This window comes from Glycine soja, chromosome 5, assembly GCF_004193775.1.
Source record: "Glycine soja cultivar W05 chromosome 5, ASM419377v2, whole genome shotgun sequence".
Classification (NCBI taxonomy): domain Eukaryota; kingdom Viridiplantae; phylum Streptophyta; class Magnoliopsida; order Fabales; family Fabaceae; genus Glycine; species Glycine soja.
In genome coordinates, this window is record NC_041006.1 from 5821828 (window position 1) to 5845902 (window position 24075).

At 30.6% G+C, this 24075-nt stretch overlaps 2 protein-coding genes across 2 annotated transcripts; both read right to left on the reverse strand.

Annotated features, from left to right (window-relative positions):
* Nucleotides 1–2559: 2559 nt before the first annotated feature.
* LOC114412189 (ethylene-responsive transcription factor ERF039-like) lies at nt 2560–3765 on the reverse strand. Its single transcript, XM_028375999.1, has one exon. The coding sequence runs from the start codon at nt 3660–3662 to the stop codon at nt 2970–2972; it is 693 nt and encodes a 230-aa protein (XP_028231800.1). The 5' UTR covers nt 3663–3765; the 3' UTR covers nt 2560–2969.
* A 13338-nt stretch (nt 3766–17103) lies between these two features.
* On the reverse strand, nt 17104–23808 carry LOC114412191 (peroxisomal acyl-coenzyme A oxidase 1-like). The gene is made up of 14 exons (XM_028376000.1): nt 23467–23808; nt 22755–22863; nt 22571–22632; nt 22247–22456; nt 21913–22000; nt 21671–21833; nt 21095–21293; nt 20267–20464; nt 19645–19776; nt 19008–19128; nt 18171–18281; nt 17893–17962; nt 17558–17741; nt 17104–17474 (listed from the first exon to the last, which is right to left on the reverse strand). Exons 1-14 carry the CDS (start codon nt 23605–23607, stop codon nt 17265–17267), a joined length of 1998 nt encoding a protein of 665 aa, XP_028231801.1. The 5' UTR covers nt 23608–23808; the 3' UTR covers nt 17104–17264.
* Between the last annotated feature and the right edge of the window lie 267 nt (nt 23809–24075).

Sequence of the window (24075 nt, forward strand, 5' to 3'; positions counted from 1 at the left end):
TCCCCCAATCAATACGGGCTTTTTAGTTAATATAGGTCAACAATGTATACGTGTCATCACAACCTACTTTTTTTTTCTCAGACCATCTGTGGGAAATGCCGAAACCCCCCATGCTGCAAATATGTCCCTGTTGTGTGCATAAATAAAATAATAATTGCCATAAATACGAAAGTGATAGGAGTATTTAATATTGATTTGAGACTTTCTCCCTTGGTTCCTCCTTTTCTTGTGATTAGAGGTAACCTCATTGAGTCATTCTAAGCATGAGTATTGGAACTTGAAAGTTTATCCGTACGGTTTTAAGTACCAAAACCAGTGGGATTCAATTGTTTTCTTTGGTTTTAGTGTTTCACATATTATTTAATTTTATTATGTGAACTTTATTTTTATATAGATTTTATGTCAGGATTTATTTTTATAGAATCATATTTTCAAAAATGTTAATTTTTATAAATTAAGTCACAATTAATATACATATTTAGTGCTCAGAATTAATATTTTAGTTACGTTCTTCTGAATATTCAATACATACCTTATATTTTTTTGAGGAGTGCATACCTTATATTTATGCGTGACTTATTTATATTTTCTTGTTTTTATGTTTTTTTTATAATTACCTCACAAGTTAAAAATACAAAAAAACATTTTTTAATATAAGAATAAATAGTAGTCCCACCCAACTCAGTGTTTAATGAAAGACACTTAGTTTATATAAAAATAATAGTATTTTATTGGCTGAAATACATGTTTTTAATTATATTTAATTTGGTCCCTTATTTTTTTTAAGGCAAATGATAATCAGTATCCTAGTTAAAAAATTAAAAAGATCGAAAAATGTTTTTAATGAAAGATGAAAAATTGTGTTGTTCATCATTTTTTTATATTGACCTATGATTTACAGAATAAATACTTTCTCTTTTTAGTTTCTTAACCAATGTCTTATAAACACTAATTAACAAGACTCTTTTTTAAAAGTTTAATTTAGTCATTTATATATTTTTGGTCTAGAACACTTGTATCCTTTGTTGGAGGCAATGTTGTTTATTATGACGATAAAATTCTTCTTTCAACTATTTAATGCAAATATATAGTCAAGACTTGAACCCCGTTAAGCAAGAACAATCTCATGTTAGTTGATTCATGCACTTGGTGGTAGTCATTTATATTTTTAAAGCTAGTTAAAATGGTCCTTTAAAAATGATTTTTTATATTATTTTGAAATATGATTTTGAATTTTTTTTTTTTACTAATTCAAGACATGAAAAATTTATGTACAGAACCAAATTGATGTTTGAATAAAAGATGACCATAAACATGATAAAAATAACATGAAAAGTGACTCTTACCAGCAACAAAAAAAATTTAATATAAAATTCTTTTCATGTGATTTTTTTATCATGTCTATGACCCTTTTTGGTTTCAACATAAGTTGAATTTTATAATTTTAATATAATTAAGTGAATCTAATAGAACACATTTCATGTCTTAAATTTGTTAAAAAAATAATTCAAAATCATATTTCAAAATTGAAAACTATCCTTATTTTAGAAGGATCTTTTTAACTCACTTTAAAACATAAATCATTAAATTAAATTTTTTAAAAGATGAGAGACCAAGTTAACTATAATCAAGACACTCAAAGTATACTTTAGCTTATTTTAATTCTTTTTGTAGCAATGTATTTTGTATGTTCGCGCGTTTATTATGTAACCTAATTCGTTTATATATATATATTAGTATAAAAAATTAGAATGAAGAGTTTTTGACAATTGACTAAGTGGAACAAAACGTATATTCACGCTTTAAAATATAGTTTTAAGTACACATATAATGACAATTTGATATTAGGAGTGCGAATTTACGTTGTTTTTCAATTGGTTACAGTGTGAATTTACTTTACATCAAGATTAAAAAAAGATAGAAATAGAACATCTACCCCAAAATGAAACCATGAACACCTTAATTTACTTTGTTTGTCTAATAAGTTTTTCATTGAACTTCACGGCACTTTATAGATATTTAAGTTTTTCTTAACTTCTCAACGTAATGTTTATTCATAATCATTTTTTCAAAAAATAAAACCATAATTTTTTTTATCTTTTTGATCCATACACTAGTAATATATATATATTTATAAATTTTGTTGTTATTTTTTTTTTGCTGAGAAAACTTTTTAGTTAAACCAACTTATTTCAGCAATTAATACTCGAAAGAAAAAAGCGTGTAATGTTACCCATTTTGCAAGAAAACGTACATATGCTTTTTGTGTGCGGTATTACAGTGTTAGAAACCTAATTTATGTCATCGGTATCTTTATTCTGATTCAAAGAAAAAGTTATTCTGCCGGCCAAACCATGCTCCTTCATGTGCAACATCAGCTTTGGTCAATATATATGCATTTGAAGGAAAAAGAAAAAGGTTAAATTTAAGAGGCAAGTTGGCATGATTTTATATCTTCACCTCATGATGTGCCTCTCCTGCCACTGCCAGTTTTATAAAGCAGGTGAACTTAATTAAATGTTATAATAAACATTAAATCTAGAAAGGCTGCCAACAAAATTAGGACATAAAGACAAAAGGTAGTAATCACAACAATAAAAAGAACAATTTTTTTTTTTACCCAGGTGAACTTTAATTTATTCCACATTCACCCATACACAGTTAAACTAAATTTTGACAAAGGAGAGAATATACAGATGACAAGTGTGGAAATTTACAACAAATTGAGGAATATGATGCAGGCATCTTAATTACATGATCTGAAATGATAGATGATATTTTAATATTTTAGTAAAACTTCTTTATTTGTCATGGACACTGAAGTTTGACACCCCCACGTCATGCTGCCACAGAGCATATTGGACTCTTCAAGTTCTAGCAAGTAGCTCAAAAGTGAAAGGAACAAAGAAAAAAGAGAGAGGCAGCACAAACATCAAAAAAAGGAAATTAGCCTACTTGAGTAAGGTAACTTAATATGATTCCCATAGAAAAGGATCCTCAAGCCGAAAACCCAGCTCTATATGTTCGGCTCCGGCTACAAGCCAAGCTGACGAATAATGAAACTCATCGGCTCCATGGCTCAAGTCGAGAGAGAGATCAGGAAGGTCCAAGAATGTGTCATCCACACCCTTCAACGATGATGAATTGGATGATGATGATGATGCTTGTGTGAGGATTGAGGAGGAAACGGCTCGGCTCAGCTCGGACTCGGCGTCATGGCTTCGGTGGCCGAAATCCAAGGCAGCGGCTTTAGCCGCCGCAGCTTGGATGTCCTTGGGGGAGGTGCTGGCGGGGCGGGGCAGCTCGTCGGCTAATTCTGGGAAATTGAGGTAAGCCGAGCTGCCTTTGATCGTGAGAGCCGCCACGTCATGGGCTCGAGCCGCCATATCGGGCGTGGGAAAAGTACCAAGCCAAATTCTTGATTTCTTCCTTGGCTCTCTAATTTCGGATACCCATTTGCCCCATTGACGCATGCGAACTCCTCTATACGTAGGGTGCTTGCCTTCATTACTATTGGCTTTCTTCTTTTTCTCCTTTGTAGTGTTAGTGGCTTCTTCTATGGAGGAAGAAGAGGAGGTAGAGGGAGTAGTAATGGTGAAAGAGGATGATGAAGTGGTTGGTTGAACTTCATTGTCTAATGGGTTAGATTCTTCCATGACCATTGGGGAATGGAAGGAGGGGAGAAATTATTGTGATGGGAGTGAGTGAAGGAAAAATGTGGTGAATAAAGCTTTTGAAATAAGGGTGGGTTGAGCTGTGAACTACTTAGTACTTATAATTCTTTCGCATATTAAAGAAATGGGTCCAAGGGAAAAAGAGAAACAGTTGCATTATATTCTTCTATAATTATTGTTTGCACTTAGCATTATATTCTTCTATAATCTCTCACTCCTTTCCCTTTCTCTTTTCTTTCTTTTTGGCATTTTGATTCAGCGGTATAAATCCTTATAGCTTTGCCTTAATGAATTATGCCCGTTTTCTTAAACTATACCCAAGGAAATGTGTTGATGTTTCTTCTGAATGGATTAGTTTATTAATATCGCGATAAGACAGGTGTTAAGTTTAATTATATATATAGTTACGTCCAATCAAGTCATTTGCACGACATTGGTAACTGTAAGTATCATACTATTATTATTGTTTTGTTTTGTTTTTAACCCTTTTTATTTTATGCTAATTATTAAAGCAACTTTTCTGGACTGATTTAATTTTAATTCATTTCTTGGCGGGATGTCATTTCATACTCATTGAACGGCCTGATAAATTAGGGGCTAATTTTATCCCTCACTGGTGGGCTCTTGGATCATAAGTGGCATCTCTTGTGTATCATCATCATCATCATAACATAATTGATCATCACGTGAGAGATTAGATGCCACTCTGTCCGCATCTATGAAGTTATCCTTAATCCCAAATCAACAGTGGAGAAAAGATAATAATAAAATGGACCGCAATGGTCATATGATATTTAATTTCACCTGTTTTCTTTTGAGTCACAGGTGAGGATTTTTTTTTGTTTTTTAAGTATTTTTTTTAAAACAATATTATTCAAGACATACTTTAATATTAAACATGTGCATCTCTTTTAACGATAATTTAATCCTTAATCATCACGTTATAAAAAGTTAGTCTCTTTCACTAGATTTAATCCCATTGATAACTGAAGATATTTTTTGGGAAGTACCAAAAGTTGGTGGACCCATGTAAAATTATTATCACAAAATCATATCCTTAATCTTACACACCGTTTATACGGGGGAAACCCTTTTCATATGAATAAAAAAAGGAATTATTACATGGTGTAGATGTTATCTATCCCCTTCTTTCCCTGTCAATACCGGTATTCATTTTTCACATTTCACCTGTGACTATTCTAGTCAATCTGAATACAATGGGTGAAGCGGCTGGCTCTTTGACTGCAAATGACATCATTGAATTTCATATTGTTCCACTATGTCCCTGTTATTAGAACATTCTCTTCCTTTTGGTTGCCTTCTTTTTAGAAGGTGTTTTATTATTCTTAATGTAAACTGTATGTTGGTGTGTCAAATAAGTGTCGCAGACAAGCGTACAATCCAATTTGGTTTTCTTTATTCTATGATAGTTTTTTTTTTATTATAAAAAACTTCAATAAAGTAAGAAACCTCTATTAAAAATTTAAATAATACTATATTAAACTAACATACAGCTTGTGGGAAGACCCAACACATTAAACTAAGATAAATCTTTTAAGTGAAAATTAATTGGGATAACTAATTGATATTTGTGAGATTTGTGGATCTTTTAAGCATCATATAAAACAGGTCAAATAAGGGAGGGAAAGGAAAGAAGGGGAGAAATTTTGATTGGACATTATGTTATGTTGAGAAAAGAAGGAAGGAATTTAATGGAGAGAAGGTAATCATTTTCTTGTTTGGTTCATAAGGGGAGGAGAATGGTTTTAAACATAATTTTACTTATGCATATTTATAATTTTAAATTTCAAAACATAAATAGAGATGTTTTAGTCATTTTAGTTGAAATATTTTAAATCCCATTTTCTTCCCCTACAAATCCCCTAATATTCGGAATTTTTTTCTGCTCCATTTATCTTTCCTTCTAAAAGTTGAACAAAAAAATCAAAATTTTAAAAATTGTTCCCTCCTTTTCATTTTCCTCTGACCAAACACTATGTAAATGATGTAGAAAAAGAATAATGTATTTGACTTGAACGGTTTTGGTTGAGATGATTTTCTCTAATTATAAGTATAGTATATATTATGTGAATACTAGGGGTGAGGAGCAACCTGGCAACCGACCTGCACCCAGAATAACCCAAGGAAAAAAGAGGTGTTGGATTGGTTCGGGCAGTTTTTCGAATTCAATCGGTGTAGAAACACGGCTTCTAACGTGCGAAAGCCAAATAGGTTTTGCACGGTACATTCGATCAGATGCTTTTAAAATCAATAGTTTATATTTTTTCTTCTTCTCATTTTTCTTTCCTTTTTTTGATACATCCTCGCCTCCTCCGTCCTTCCTTCAACTTGGAGATCTAGAAGGTGTGCCGCACGACGTTGTGCTCCGCCGTGGACGGTGGCCTCGTCATGAACTCGCAGCACTCCGTGGGTTGATTGCTATGAAGCACGGAGACTCCAGCCCCTTGTCATGTTCGGTGTCTGATACGCGTCCATGTAGTGTCCGACACCAACACGACACCCATATTATGTTCTATAGTTTGGACTTATAGGGTATCCACGTATCAATGTCGTGATTGGTGTCCATGTCGGTGTCGGTATCGGTGCTTCATAGGTTGATTGTGGGAAACAAACTGTTAGACAACAGCCATGGCATTGCACCGCCGCATCCATCCACCACGATAGTCTCTGGCCAAGCACACATTATACGGTCGTTGCGCCGCGTCAATAAATTGAAAGAAGTAGGGACATGAAAACCTCCGTTTTCTGGCCTCGTCGGAAAACCTTTTCCGTTCGCCGAACAACCGCTTTCTATTTTGACGTGCCTTTTTCAACATCTCTGAAGGAAGTTGGTTTCGATCTTCAATGAGGCGTTGGATCTCTTTGTGACGTGCTATCAGCGTTCTCCGACCTAGCCTAGATCTGAAAAAAGACCTATGCGATTTCTGCATGCTAGAAGTTGTCATGTAGAAACTAGTTAAAAATGAATAAGAATGTGATTATATAAGATTATGTCACTAGGATAGGAAAAGTGTAGAGTTCTTAATAATATTTTCAATGAAAATCTATTAAGTGACTATTTAAGTTATTTTTGTGATTATATAATATTATGTCATTAGTTCATATAAGAAATTTTAAAAAAATTATAAAATTTATATATTTTTTATTTTCACTTGATTATAATGGTGTTACTTAAAAATATATTATTTTTTATTGTTAAAAAACATGCAACATACTCTAAGTTGACTTGGTCATACTTGAAAGGCCTGAAAATATTTGAGTGTTCAATCCCTTTATGTCAACTTATTGACATCACTAAGTCATGGGGAGTAAGTTGCAGCACGCAAGAGCTTTAATTCTCTTTCCAAAGTGTAACTCTTTCAGCTCTCCCCTTATACACAACCCTTCTTCTCTCTTTTTCACAAAGCATCTCTGCCTTTAATTGCTTCTCTTCTCTACTTCTAATATTTGCTTACAATAGAGGCACTTGCTTTTCCTTTTCTTTTCTTTTTTTTCTTCCTATTTCCATTTGTGGTTGTGTTGAAGATGTTGGAGGCTTGTAGCTACTCTACACCATGACCCATGCATGTTTTCAAGCTAGACACCATTGAAAAAGCTAGTCATTGTTCCTTATCGGCCAAACAAGGTCACAACTTCATCGAGATGTGATTGTTCTTTCAGTAGCAAATAGTAAGAGAATTGAATCAACCCACCTGGACACATCCGAGAACTGAAAACCCATCACCTGATTTAACTGATAGTCTAAACGGCTAGATTCTATCTTAATTTTTTCTATATCGGTTTGGAACTTTTGAGCTTGGACCTGGCCGTAACCGACCAATGCTCAACCATAGTGAATACTAGGTATGTTAAGAAATAAAAAAATTATTAATTGATAGCTTATTATAAATTATTTCTTTTACAAACAATATTTTAAGGTTAAATTATTCATTTGGTCCCTATAGTGTCACGATTCGTACCTTATAATTCCTATAATTTAAAAATGATTTTCTAGTCTCTATAATTTACATTTTAATTTTCTTTTAATTTCTATAGTTTAAAAGTAGTCTATTTAGTTCTTATAATTTATATTTTAATTTTTTTTAATTCTTATAGTTTGAAAGTGACATTTTTAATCCATATAATTTATATTTTAATTATCTTTTAGTCCTTATTACAAAAAAATATATAAAAATAATTAGTTACAAATTAATTATAAATTATTTTTTATTATAAATTATCTTGCGATAAATTAGTTACGAATTAGTTGCTAATATTTTTGTAGTTAATTGTAATTGAAAGTATTACTCATATTTTGATGGTAAGAACTAAAAGAGAATTAAAATATAAAGTATATGAAATAAAAAGATCACTTTCAAACTATAGGAACTAAAAGAGAATTAAAATACAAATTATAACAACTAAAGAAAATTATAATGTAAACTATAGGAACTAAAAAACTACTTTAAAACTATTGGGACTAAAATTGTGAAGTTATAATAAAAATATCAAGTAATTACATTCAAATAGTTTATTAAACACTTTATCATAGACTATATTTTTAATATATTTTACATATTTTCCATGTTACTTAACCATAAGAATTTTCAACCTTTTCAATGATGTTGTTGTTGACGATACTATATAAAGTCAGGGTGTGTTTGATAAAACTAATTCATAAGTGGACTATTAAGCCATAATGATCAACGAATAACAAGAAGGAAGGACAACCATTAGAAGCCCTATGCCTTTCAGGCTTACACTAGAAGGAATGTGATTCATCTGGATAGGATGATCGTCGAATACCACGAAGAAAGCACAACCAAGCATTCACACTTTATAGGTTTGGCGTTAGAAAGATTGTAATTTACTTGACCATGATGACCAACAAATTCCACGAAGAAAGGACGACGGTATAGCCTCACAACTTTTAGGATCGATGTTTGTTCCTACAAATCAACACAAGACTTATTAATGTGTGTTTTGTCTTCATTCACATGTTTCATAGGAAAGTTCCTAGAAGATCATATATCACAAAATTACTCCAAGTCAAACACACATAATTGTAAAGTTCTTAAGTAACATACTATCAAAAAATAGATACATTTTGTTGGTATAAGTAATATTAATTAATTCTTTAAGATATCTTAAATTATACAATCTCACACACGGTCGATCTCAATATCCCTCTCATTTCAGTATATGTTTGATTCATTTGTGTCCCTTCTACCAGAAACCTTTCAAGAGTCGCTAGTTATTCATGTCTCATCTCTTTTATATCGACGATCACTCTTTATCATCATCAATGTTCAAGATGTTACAATAGTCATTTGAAGCACTCATACCTTGCGAGCTTAGTATAAATAGTACTGATTAACATATTTTCTTGGTCATTAAACAATATTTTAAGAACTTGATAGGGTTGGAAGTTTTAGGTTTGATTTTTATTGTTAATATTAATTGGAAAAAAAAAACAAATATCTCAAGAAAGTAAAAAGTATAATAGGATTTTATATTATTGTTTATAACAAGTATTATTTTTTTTATATAGGAATAAATTAAAGACAAGATTTTAAAATGGAAATAAATTATTTAAATAAAAACACATGTAGTCTTTATGCATATTAATTTAATTTAATATGTTGTATGAAATTTTAAATTAAAATTCGCTAAACTTAAGCAATAATATTTAAAAAGAACGTATATATAGCAACAAACTTGTTTCATTGGTCAGTGTAGGTTGATTAACCATGGTAATAGCAAGTCCCTTCAAGATCATTTTAGTTTTAATTAATGGAAAGATCTTACGTTGTTTCCTAGATTTTTTTTATTATTCATTTTTCGTAGAATATATCACGTTTTTTTTCCTGAAGAAATATAATAGACATTAAGTTATTGTTAAAAAGATTGACGTTTAGTTAATCAGTAGATTCTTATATTCTTTGAATATTTTTAGTTAAATTATTTATTTTAAAACTTTATAATTAATATCTATAAGTCCAATTTTTTATTAGATTCTTCCAATTAATTAGGACGTGGTTAGGCACAACGTTAATAGTTAGGAAGTTTTAAAATGAAAACCCTATAAATTTTATAGTCAATCCTCATAAATTTTTAATTGCATTATTGAATTAATTAAACTTTAACATTCTAGAATGCTTTAAAAGGAGACAATATTAAATATTTAAAATTGTAATGATCTACTTCATAATTTGAACGTGGTTATGCATTTTTTAAAAAGGCCATAACCTATAGCCTAGCAGCTATATCCATTTAAGCATTCATTTTCTCTTTTTTACGAATTTTATCTTCGGATACCACCATGAGCTTACACATTAGAGTAAATTACACTTATACTTTGTGTTTTTTTTCAAATTATACTTGATATTTCTTTTTTTTTGCATTACTTTTATTCTTTTTTATTAATGTCATTAACTAATATTAATTAAAATATGTAAATATATGAAATTGTCCTATCATTTTAATTGTAAAACCAAAATTATCCTTTCTAATTATCCCCTCCCAATTACTCTTAAAAATTGGGGTTCACGTTCACATTCATGCCACTTTTTGTTCATGTTGACGTTTCTAATTACCCTCCTCTTGTTAAGATAATAACAAAATTTTCTTTAATATTTGACTTTTACTTCATTGTTTTTAACATTTGAAGAAGATGTAACTCTTAATTGAGATATTATATCAAACATCTATCCATTAAAAATAAATATTTCAAAGAAAGAAGTTAAAAACACCAATGTAGGAGAAAACACTAAAATTTAAAACAAATGATCATATATAGTCAATAGACATTGTCGGAAATACGTCCAACAAAAATACAACAACCAAACGACCCAGCACACACCAAGAAGAAGAAGAAGAAGAAGAAGGAAGGGTGTTAACACATATGTACCAACAAGGTGAGTTCACAGTCAACAAAAAGTTAGATTCACATCCAATTAGAGAAAAAAGAAAATAAGGAAGAGTGTTAAAATATTTTCAGGTTTAAAATGATGACATGTCTTTTATAGAGTTAAGAGAAAGAAGATGAGAATATTCTAGACATAAATTTTTAAAAATCATGTGATCAGCATATGTCTACTTTTTGTTTAAATAATTAAACGGTGACCTACTTTTTATTAAATAATTAAATGTTATTTAGGAGGAAGAGAGTGTAAGTATAATGTAAGTTAAACAATTAAGGAATTTTTTTAAAGTGAAAAAAGAAAAAATATTGAATACAATTTGAAAAAAAAATACAAGAGATGCGGATATAATTTACTTTACACATTAATATGAGTATTTTTGCTATCCTCAGAGGCAATTCTATTAAAGATTGGTGGAACCACTGCGAGCTTACACATTGATTTAATGTAGAATTCTTACCTAAAGACTTGTCTCAATTGGTATATTCGTAATTGCAGTAGCTCATTAATTGTTGAGTAATTAATAAAATATACAATTTGATGAAATTAAAATTTCCAATGACAAAAAATATTATTAAATGATATTAGTTTATTGTAAGTGGATATTTTTTTTATGGAATCACCAATTTAGTTCCTGGAGTTGAACTGATCGATCAAATTGGTCTATAAAATTAACAAAATGATAAAAAATTACTAAAATTGTAAATTATCACTCATTTTAGTTCTTTAAATTGTAATAGTTGGCCAAATTAGTTTTTGAAATAAAAATGACAAAATGATCCCTTAAATTATAAATCATCAATCAATTTAATCTCTTTGTTATTAGTTAGTGTTATCTAACATCGTTTAAAAAAAATAATTGAATTGACACATTAAGTGTTGTGGCAACCACCAAGAAGACAGACATACTTGTTTACGTTACAAGGAACTATTTTTTTTACTGTTGTCATATTAGAAGGATGAAAATGATTGAATTACGTATAATTAAATGAAAGAGCTTAGCGTTTCTAATGTCGTTAAAAAAAACTGAGTCCCTCTTTTTAATTATGCATGTTTCGCATAACTTAATTTTAGGGTTTACTATATGATGGCATTTCCTCATAGGATAAATAAGAAAACTAATGCAAAACTAAAAGTGAGAACAAAGGCCTTGGGAAAGAAAAAGTGATTATTATTCAATTGATGTTTTGATTATTTTCATTCATGTGATGTGACATCAATATATGTGTGCCTAATTGGTTATCACTCAAACAATTTACATGTTAATTCAACTTTTTTAACAATGTTAGATAACACTAATTAATGATTGATTAATGCTTTATATTTTCACCAATCACTAACAACATCCATAATGAGAGTTATTTAATGAATTACCTTTAAAAAAATTATTTTAATATATCATATGTAATTTTGAATGACTTAAAATTGAATAAGATTATTTATATAAATAATTATTGTTCACGGGTTACTTTATTTTGTATTAAATATAAAAGAGAAAAAAAAATTGTTAGCTAAACAATTTATTAATAAAAACTACCATCGAACAGAAAACTAATTAAGTTAATTGAGTTTATTATATAAAGACCATTAAAAATGCTTTAAGAGGTTAGATTAGTTTTCAGAATTTTTATCATTTTTCCAATTGTATTGTTGAACAATATTTACATGAAAAAAAATAATGAGTCTGTTCCTCTAAAAAAAACTGCACGGTCGTTTTTTGTCTTTTCTTTCATTGAGTAAAGCTTTTTTTACCTTAATATTTTAAATCGCTAAAGAAATATTAAATCAAATTGATTATAATAATTTAATAAATTATTTTTATCTAATAATAATAATAATAATAATAATAATAATAATAATAATGATGATATTTAGTAATAAAAGTTAGAGACAGCCTCCAAGACTAGCGTGTGTAGGTCAAAGTATAGCAGATTTGAATCTCCTTAAATTGATTTTGGGATTCATGTCTCGTAAACAAATATCATTGAAAGTGGTTTTTGCTTTTGTCGCTTTCTCCAAACTTATTAAGTGAGAGAATGCTGTGAGAAATCAAGAGTAAAAATCTCATAGGAATAAGGGTCATATACTGGTCTAGATTTGCAGATTAATTCGTTAACTCCATCGAATCTCTTTTTCTAAAATATGTATATATATTGAATTTTTGAGTCGAGTTAATTAAGTCCACCGATTTTGTGAGTTTTATTTGCGGACTCACAAATTATCTTTTTAACCTACTTAAGTTCAATATGTAAATATAGTAAATTTGTTATGTTAAGATTTTAAATTTTAATTTAAGCTATTATTATTAATCTATTATACTTAACATGTTGGTATATTTTAGTGTAATAGATTTTAATTAAAAAATAAAGTTATTTTTTTTCTTCTAATTTTATATATTTTCTATTTTTACTTTTTTTTTTCAAATTACAATTGGGTCCATATAATAGTCCATTATCTATCAGCTTTTATAGACAGGATATAAATCTTAAAAAAAATTATTTATTTTATGGATCAGATTTATTGTGTACATCTACAATTTGGGCTTCTTGGGCTACACCTTAAACGGCCCAGATCATTTTGTAAAAAAAAAAAAGACTGGAATAGTAATTATTTGTCAATTTAAATTAAAGAAGAAGGAGGAAATTGAAGCAAGACATGCATGCATTTAGCCATCTAGGGTTATTTCATACTTTTGGAAGATTAGCGTGTCTAATTGTACGATATAATGGAAAATATTCAGACCCCACAGACATATATTATTCTCTTTGTGTTAATGCTTTAGAGTGAGTTGTGAAAGCCAAAAAAAAAAAACTTTCTTAGGGCTGCTTATTTTCTTTCTTTTGGGGGTTAATTAGTTGCCCAACATTGCAAGATAGTTGTGGGAGATGGGGTGATAGAGTCCCTACCTCATGAAACAAAAATGTACGTATAGTGATTTATTAATTATTATCAATATCCCAACAAAAGAACAAAATGAGTTAAATAAGGGGACTGCTGCCAAAATTTTATTTTGTTTAGGGAAAATAGTTGTAAAAATACTTTCAGAACGAGTTAATTATGAGTGCTAAAAAATTGCTAACCGAATTTTTCGGGAGTTGATTATGATGAAAAGTGAATATAACGGACAATCAAAAAATTGAAAGAGTTACACAATTTTTTTTTCATGTTTATGATTCTTATATCGTTGGAGTTTTATATGTAAGTAAATATAATAGAACAAGTTCAATATATCAAATTAGTAAAAAAGAAATTCACAATTATATTCCAAAATTCAAAAGAAATCATTGTTTTGGAATGGTCATTTTTACTTACTTTAGAAAAATAAAAAAACTAAAATATTTTTTAAAAAAGAAATAAAGAGTCAAACTGAATATAATTAAAAATATAAAATATTAAAAGTATATTTTTGTAATTCATATTTACAATTTTAGAAGAGTAAATAGTTTACGAATTGTCGTGTAATTTTTTTTTATATAATTATTCAACCACAACAAATCATGAAATACAATTATCTTATCTACTTTTAATTACAATAACTATTTTAAAAGTTATATTAATGACTTTTGATTGTATAATATTCTAAAACTTACAAGTAATAGTGTATAACCATTAATCACTTATTTGTTGCAATTTAGTTTGACACTCATTTAATTTCCAACTCAAATTTCTTCATCTTCTTCTCACTTCTTACTTTAAGTTCAAGACTTTCAATTTATTGATTTATTTTTTCACCAACGCACATTCGCTTTTGAAATTTAAGTTCCTTGTATATTTCAAGATTTAAGTTTACTTACATTTCAAGCATATTTAATTAGTTTGCACTCTCTCATTCCATTTATTTAAATATATTTTGAATTACTGTTAGTTCTTTGCACTCAATCTACAATATTTTTCTCTCTAAGTTGCTTTCAGTTTAAATGTTTTCTTTATATTGCTGCATTTAATTTAAAGTTCGTTTATGTTTATGAAATTTACATACTTTATTTCCCTTTTTTCATTTAACTTTGATTTTATTTCGTTAAAGATACATTTTCAATTTCAGCTATTAAGTATAATTAAAACTCTACATTCTCAAATACTTTGTCAAAATATTGTCAAATTCGATCAAGTTGACATTCAAATTTCGATTTACATTAAGGTTAAATTGAAATTAATGTGTTCTACATAAGTTTTTATACTTGTACAAAATCACAAAGCAAAGTCATAATTAAGTTCGATTATATCTTAGACAAATACTAGTAGAATTAAATTCATTATTTGTGCATCGACATCTTAATCAAAATATTGAATTAAAGTTTTCTGGTGAGCCATTAACATATCATTCAACTAAAATTTAAATGCTACTAAATCATATATCATCAAAATCCATGATATTATTATAAAAAAATAAATAATAGAAATATATACTAAAATAGTGTAACATGATTTCTAAATAATTTTATTCAACATGTGATCATGGATTTAAGTCCTTGACCAATGAATATGAAAAAATATCTATTAGAAAAAGTCAACAACTCTTACCCTAGTTCATCCAAAAAATAATAGAAACGTATGAAGATTTGGAATCTAAATCTAATCACAAACTTATATAAAATTCATCGAAACAAAAATCATCACCCTTAAAACCATTTTTTTTTCATCTGATTCAAACTGATATTGCGTCGGATTCTTGGTCGAAACCACCAACATAAAAACGTTATATTTTGTCTTCTCAAACTTCCTATATATACTATTTTTTTTATAAAGTCCTATACTATTTTCTGGTATATATAACACTGTATATGCTCAATAATAATTTGTGGCGAGAATAACCCTTAATAATGATGTACCATCAAAACTTGTACAACTACCACGTGATATCCCCAGCATGCCTTTACGTTTTGTTTTCTTGTTTTGTCATTTAATTTTTGGAGAATAGTTTAGCGTACACACTGCCCCTTGAAAATCACATGTCTATTGGAATTTTTTTCTGATTTAATTTATTATTTTTTATGAGTAAATTCTTTGTACATTGACTGTGTAATTTTACAGTGTTAAATAAATTTATTAACTTTTATAATAACTAACTTGAATTTGAATTATATACAAATTATAATCTCTAACTACATTGATAGTTCATAGAAATTAAATTCATTTTTATTTCATATTTTACAAATCTCAAGAACTAGTGACCAATTCCTATAATTTCATTTTCATAAGCAAAAGTGAGCATTTACTCATTTTTTTTTAATTATTTATCCATAGAACTACAATATTTTTATCCATGACGTTAATTAATGAATGTTATAATTCAATCACGAAATGTTGTCAACTTGTCACGTAGTGCTAAGTTACACCTTAGAGATGCTACAGTGGATCCAAAACGAAGTTGTTTTTTAAGGGGTACGGTGTTAATTTGATTCTTCCATTTTCGTCGTTTACATTTTAAGGGATCTTTCGTGTCTTCATCTTCATCCATGCATCTCAACCACCAAGTCGTAGCCATAAATGTCCTTTCCAACCAAACTTTTGCTACAGTTGAACAAGGAACAAAATTGTGTTATATATGTGAAGTTGGATATACAGAACCCAAGACTCATCCATCACTACCACTACCATTATTTTGGAAACCCAAGTTGGATTTTGTTTTTTAACTAAGAGATATATGAGATTGTTTATTTGACACTCGATTAAATTCCTTCCATCGAGTTAGCCCATTTTAAAATAAAATAGTACCTTCAGTTAAGATTCTATACCTAAGTCAAAAATTGATCAAACCCTAATGGTAAGTTGGGTAAATAATTAAGGTGAAAAAAACCCTAAAGTGGAGATGAACCTACCACTGTAAATAAAAATTTAAAACAATAATGATGAATCTAGTAACATAAATTTGAGTCCTTACTGTGTAAAGGATTTAAAACATCACATAAAATACATTATTTGCAATTAGCAGCCTAAATAAATACTTTTATCCCGAAAACATTATGTCAGTACTTCTATTAATATTATGTCAACGCGGAAAATGAATATTAGTCATTATGTGTGCGTGTAAGGACTAAGGATTACTGCCTGAAAAATGTTATTTATATTATAATATTAAAATATATTTTAATATTTAAATTGCACTGTTAATGTAAAAGTTTACACCCTCAATTAATTAAAAATTATTCCAAATTACATTTAAAGTAATTACAAAAATCAACAATTGATGACAATATAAAAAATCTTATATTCTAATGAAACTATATTTTAATTAACAATTATAAATTTCCATATTAATTTATTTTTCATTTCTAGACAGGGTCATCCACATTATAATGTGTTCAATTTCACGTTAGAGAATTAATTATAACTCCAAAATTAATTTTTTAATATATTTTCACATATTTAATTTTACATTAAAAAAGAATTCATAATTGAGTTTGAGTTCAAACAACTTTAAGTAACACGTTAGATCCAAAATTTTGTATTAAATTTTAATTTTAACTTGATTTTATAATAAAACATCAAAACATAAACCAGATCAGTTTAAAATCAACTTTAACCAAAATCAATTCTATTCATAATCAATTTTGTCAAAGTTGATGTCAAATTTGTTTCCCTTTCGTAGAACTTTATTACTGTCTTTTAAATTGAAAGCAATACATAACTTTCTCCAGTATCAACAGTGCAGTTATAAAAAAGTAATTTAGAGTCTAGCATTACGAAGTTGTTGCTTTAGCATTGGTCGAATATATTCTTGGAAGCCATCTGGCACAACTGAATCATTCAATGGATCCTTCCATGCCTCCTCGTACAGCTTTGGATACACATCTCCATCATAGCGACCAAGAACCGAACCAAGGTAGTGATCAGTGTAGTTAAACGCATCAACAAGTGCAATTGCATTAGGACGAACCTAACCAAAACATATAATCAATAAATCAATCAGTTTCATAAAATAAAAAACTTGCCAATGAGTTGCAATCGTTTAGGACAAACCTGTGAATACAAGGACCTCAGCAGCTCATTTGCAAGGGAACCCTGTTTGGGAGTGATGCAGCCAGTTGCAAGAAAATCACCCAAATGCTTGTGAAGAAGAAACAAAGCGTAAATGCTACAAAGAAGTTCTAATTGCTGTTTCACTCCCTTTCCAGGGATATCTTGCTGCAACTTCTCAATAAATCTGAAAAGCATAAGGTTGATCGATTTGAATGTAGTAATATCCAAGCAAATACTAGCATCAAGTATATTATACATATATATACATATACACACACACATTATGGATGAACTACAAATATTATGCGGGACCAGTAAAAGGCGAAGACGCTCACTTGGAAACAACAATTAACTGGCAATGAGCAACAGCTGCCTCAACTAGATCGACTGAGAGTTCTTGGAAACCTGTCATCCAAAAAACCATCAGCATTTATGAGATCATATCTAATTACAACATCATAATATGCACTCAAACAAAAGTTGAATCGGTTAGGGTAACCACTACCCAGCCAACTGTGGTTGTTCAAGTGTTCATCTGTCTCCCCCACCACACCAAGAAAACAAATCAACATGAGCATATAGCTTGTGAGTTTAAGCGTGTTAAATCATTTACCTTCTTCGGGATTGGTAAACTTGCTGAGATTTTGAGCACAAGCAACCACCTTCTTAGCAGCCCTAGCTTCAAATGCTCCCAACACTGCATTAGGCTTCAGCCAATCCTCCACTGTAAAAATCAAAATAATAATATAATTAACTTATGAATTCTATAAATCATCTTATTAGGAATAAATTACATGTCTAGACCATCCAACGATAGTATAAAGATAATAAATCCTAAGTTAGTTCCTAAGATTACTACTAATTGATTCTGCCATATTATAGATTATATATTTCCATCAATAAGCCATGAGCAAATCACAAAAGTGAACTTGACACTACATCTAACTCAAAACCTTAAGGCATTAGGTCTATGAGTCTTTCTTACTATATGTTACTTAACTTGCTCATTCTTACCCAATGTGAAAAGTCACTTGTCACTCTAACAATCACCACCTTAATAGTAGTCACTCTTAACCTGTCTTAATTGCGGCCTATTGGAGTTAGTTGCCAGTGTTCTGCAAAAGGCTACCTTTGGAGGGGCTAACCAGAAAGACTGAGTGAAGTACCAAAGTGTGCAGCCACTGAGACATTAATTATAATGACTCAATCCCAATTATAAAGATATAAAACCCCAAAGTTAGTTTCTAATATTGGCCCTAATTGATTATAACATATATGCTACAATAGTACCATAAATATCTAAGATATTTTAACACATTATAACTCCTGAAAGATAGAGGCATAGTTAATAATATTATCTCAAATTGACTTGTATTTGGGAAATCAATAGATTGAAAAGGTTAGAATTTGCATATTCTCAACCAAATCCAATATCTTTATACAGTTATACCTTTCTGAACATCAGAACGATATTGCATAAGCTGTTCCACTCGTCCAATGTAAGATGTTGTACCAACAGGCTTGTTTCTGGAGCCCAACTGAGAAATAGTCTTGATGAGATGCCTAGCCACCTACAATGGATTTTCTAGAAGTTATCAAACAACTCAAGACCATTCTCAGTTAATAATATCTGATAAACCTCACAAATCACACTGCACTAGGATGTATGAAGAGCATAATTGTCAAAGGGGAACATGAGAATACTTGTGCAAAGCATGAAGATACAGCAACACCAGAGTATATAAGAAAAATAAATGATGATAGTTTTAATTATTTCAATCCTTTTGCAGGTTTCTGTTTGTTCCAAATACTATTAGACTTGATACCCATAAAATCTTAAACTAAAAAGAAGGATCAGTAATTTTTTTTAATATCAAAAACTACAAAGGCATACACTAAAAATGCAGATGTTTACAATGACATATGAGAACACAATAAATACAAGCAAATCAAATATCACCCCTCCACAAATAGGCAAGTTATCATGATGCACAAACCAATTTGAAGACGAGAAATTTCATATAAAAATTGTATCAACAAACAACACACAATGTGATGGTAAAAGCTATATTTAACATTTAAAAAACCTGTAAAAGCAGCACAGTGTTGTCTCCTTCATATGTGCAGGTAGGAATGTAGACTGCAAATAACTCAGGGAGACCACTGCTGCAAAGGTAACCATGGCCACCACATAGTTTGCGGCATTCCTCAATTCCATCCTGCAAATTTAATTTAATGTGAACTTCAAAGAATTAAAAGAAGTTGCAAGTGAACACCATGTAATAGGATACTATAAAATAGTAATATAAGCACAACGATAACATCAAAGACATTTGGACCATTTAAATGAGAATATTACTGATACAGTTTGTTATCTGACATACATATAGGTGGCATAATGGATTGTAATGTACTACAATGAAAAATGCGCAAACAAGACAAATCAAAAAAACAACATATTTCAAATAACAAAACGCCTGAACAAGAAATGTAGGAAAAGGAAGAAATCTGATTGGGCACGGGGTAACCATTACAGAATGCGAACAAATGAGGTTCAACATGGAAAGAGGAGACCCCCCCCCCCCCCCCCCCCCAAAAAAAAAAAAAACATATTTTACATTCCATATAAAGCTGCTTATTAATCAATTAAATTCAGCAACTAAAATCAAATGTTAGTCTAATGAGCATTAGTAATGGGTAATCACATACAGCAGTTGCTGAAGTAGTCAAGGACTTCAACCCTGCAGTGCACGCATGAGCCTCAGGTAAGGTTGAAAAATCACTGGCTTGCAATCTTTTCATCACATCCATATAAAGCCATTTCAACCATTCACCAACAAATCTGAAGGCATAGGCAGAAGCTAACAAAGGGAAGAGCCTAGCTTGCTGCGTTTTATAATCAATCACCTAGACAAAAAAAAATGATCACAGAAAGTGAGACACATTATAAAATAGATAGGAGAGATATAGCACTATAAATGGAAAACAAATTGACAGAAAAATGCATATACCAGTCCAATAGTCCATCATCTCATTGCTCTTAAACTTTTATAAAGATAATGTTGCAAGCCTAGCCACCCAATAATTAATTCCATATATACATTTTAACACCATGTGTTTCATGTCAAAGATGTGTAGGAAACTCATCAATCTCCCCACTACAAATTACACAGAATATGTAGGTGGAATGCATAGCAGCTTTGAATCTAGACAAACAGGATTAAAATTTTAGCACTAGTTCAGGTTAGGTTAAGATTTTTCTTCCACAGAAAAAACCACTTTTTATTTTAAGAGCTTTCTCTGGAAGTTAAAAAAACTTTTTTAGGCCTCAAAATCAAAACATGCAAATCTAACTACATAACAAATCATAAATAACATCACATTAAAGCAAACTAGTTTTCAAATAGTTTCACATTCCCACATATTCATTTTTACTAAAAAAAAGATTGAAAAATCCCAGCAGCATTTATTGATAAAATAAGAATGCTCCAGCAGCAAACTGCAAACATGCATATACAAAGGCACTTTACAACTTACCTGTGTCTCAAGACCTCCCTCTTTTGACCCAAACTGTCTTCGAACAGCACTATATCTTGTAGCAATGCAAACTGCTCGCGACAAAGCAACTGACGCATCAGATACAATTGTTTGTCTTACATATACCATAGTACCATAGACTAATTGTCGTGGAACACTGGATTGTACATATTTTCCTTCCCTTGTTACCTGTGAAACCCTGGTAGATTAAAAAGAGTCATCCCCTGAATCTATCAACATAAAAAGATAAGCACACTGCAATGTATGAGTGAAAAAGAGTCAGGTTACTATATGTTCAGTTTGCCACATATCCTCCCTTTCAATTCACTGCCTCAATTCTTAGAATAAATTCCTTCATCAATCCATCTTCCAACAGAGGATTCAATGAAGAAATTTGACTAGAATCCATTGTTGTTATCGTCATCATCATCATCATCATCATCATTATTTGTGGATGGTGGATGAAGGGGACTAGACTAGACGTTTATCATGGACCATGTATGAATTGAATACCATAAAACCCCGACTATGATTATTCGACTTTCCTCTGATGAGAGTAGGTAAAAAGAGACTAACCTCATTAACATTTGATTTCTTGGAATCCGTACATGGTCAAACCTTAGCATCCCATTATCCATGGAGTTATATGCTCCATTTCCAAATTTCATTCCAATATCACCAACAGTTATGCCTGGAAGAGGTAAGTGATCATCCAGGCTCCGCAGCTGGACAATGAAACCTACAAATTGAGCATAATGTTAATTAATTTAAGTCTGAATGTAATAGCAGAATTTAGGGTGTTTAAAGTATGTAACTACCATGCACTCCATGATCTTGGCCATCAGTAATTAGTCGGGCATAAACCACGGCATGTGTTGACACTTTACCCAATCCACCAGGCCACCACTGTTTAAATCAGCATCAAAAGAGTTACAATAATATTCAGTAATCGCAAGAAGATATCTTGTTAGCCAAATACCCTTTAAAACACAGTAAATACAAAAATAACTAAATAAAAGGTACAAGCTGTTTTTCCCTGATTGTTCATATGAATGAATGAACACAATTTCATCTTCTAGAATCTCATACATGAAAACACACATCTTAAAGGACCAGTAAAGGCTCCCATAAGCCATCTCTCATTGTACTCACTTTGCTTGAAGTCAATGTGGGGCTATGAATTACAAACTCGTCTGTTCTGGGATCAAAGGTTGCAGTTGTTTCAAGCCCTTGAACATTAGATCCATGGCCAAGTTCAGTTTGGGCATAACAACCAATTATTTGCATCTTATGAGCCAAAGGCAACCACTTCTTCTGCTGTTCCTCAGTTCCTTGTCCTTTGATAGCAGGAACAAACATTCCCTGCAAAAGAATTTATGAGCTAGACCTATCTCATGAGTATTTTCATCAATATATATCTTTTTAGGTAATATATCAAAGAAAAGAATGCCATCAGGACAATTAACTGAATTGTACCCAATGTAGATCCGTAAAAGCAGGTTGGTCCACAAAGGATCTGAGCATAGCAGCTTCCTCTTCTGTAACAACAAACAGAAACCTCCCATTTATGACAATAACAAGATTTTTTTTTTTTTTATTCAAATGACAATAACAAGATACCAATTGCAACTATGCACAACAGAATAAAAGACAGACAAACCACTGAGACGGAGCTCAATAATCCTTTTCCATGCATAAGCTGCTTTCCTCAAAGTGTTCTTAAATAAAGCCTTCCTATCAAGCACAACTCTATCATCCTTTCTGAATGCCTGGAGACAGCAGACAACCAATCAAGATTTCAGACATCCGGAAGTCAAAATCATCATGTATCACCAAACTAACATAAAAGAAAAAGTGCAGGAAGCCAGGAACAGGCACCAGGCAGCTACAAATATTAGGATTTTAAGTTCATCCGTGAAACATGAACTAACCATCTAAGTCTCAAACTGCATAGCCATAACAATCAAATTCAAATCGACAAACAATTCCCGACCAAAACCAATTTCCCAAATTTTTACACAATCTCTTCACAATTCACAAAACTAGTTTTTTTTTTTAACTTAATTAAAATTCCGTGCATCGATCTTTTCAAAAACAAAAGCAAAATAAACTATTACTTAGTCCGATGAACAAATTTGCAAGACATTGAAAAGCTAGTTGGATCCAATACATATAGTACATTACACCACACTAAGGTTATCACATCAAGTACAAAGAGCAACAAACACATAATAATTCATACAAGCACAAAAAAAAATTAAAATAATGCAGTGAGTTTCTGTTCCAAATCTGCAGAGACGGGAAGCTCGCGAGCACTTGAAAAACGTCACAACAGAATGAACGAAATTGAAGAGAGTGAATAAAGAATTAACCGGATCGCTGGCAACGAGGCGAGCCATTTTGTCAGATACTTCAAAAGCGTGACGAGAACCGGCCCAAACGATCTTCATCTCGTCGACATCGAACTGCGAATTGTTCCGCTCGAAAGCCAGGTGATCAACCATGCCTTCCATCTTGGAAACCCTAACGATTGCGCCCTCTTCTCTTATGTTCGATTTTCAAACACGGTGTTCGCGTGTTTAAATCTTGTACTCTGTTTTCGGGTTTGGTTAGAAGAGTGAATGAAACATGGATTTGCTGATCCCACTCTGCTTTTTATCTGCCCCAACCGCCAAATGTAATTGCTAGCACCTCTTCCTCTTTTAGACAAAAATAATGTAACCGACTCATCCAACTCACTCTTATGTTGTGAGTGCTTCATTCAGTTCGTAAAATTGTTTTTTTTTTTAAAAAAAATTGACTTTAGTTAAAATTAATTTTGAAATAAATAAAATTGATTTTCAATAAAATTTGAAGTAATATGATTTTATTGATTTATGTTTAATGTTTTTTTTTATTTAAAAGTAAGTTAGTATCAAAACTCAGAATATTTTTTTATTGAATGTATATTTACCTACAATTGCTCTAAGCCTTCAACCCAT

Bases quoted from the DNA above. Each gene is read 5' to 3' on its own strand.
- LOC114412189 (XM_028375999.1), bottom strand. From the start codon at position 3,662: ATGGTCATGGAAGAATCTAACCCATTAGACAATGAAGTTCAACCAACC.
- LOC114412191 (XM_028376000.1), bottom strand. From the start codon at position 23,607: ATGGAAGGCATGGTTGATCACCTGGCTTTCGAGCGGAACAATTCGCAG. The intron at 19,129-19,644 runs GTTTTTTAAATG...AATCCATTGTAG, and splicing joins ACACTGTGCTGCTTTTACAG to GTGGCTAGGCATCTCATCAA. The intron at 17,475-17,557 runs GTTTGTCCTAAA...TGTTTTGGTTAG, and splicing joins TGAGGTCCTTGTATTCACAG to GTTCGTCCTAATGCAATTGC.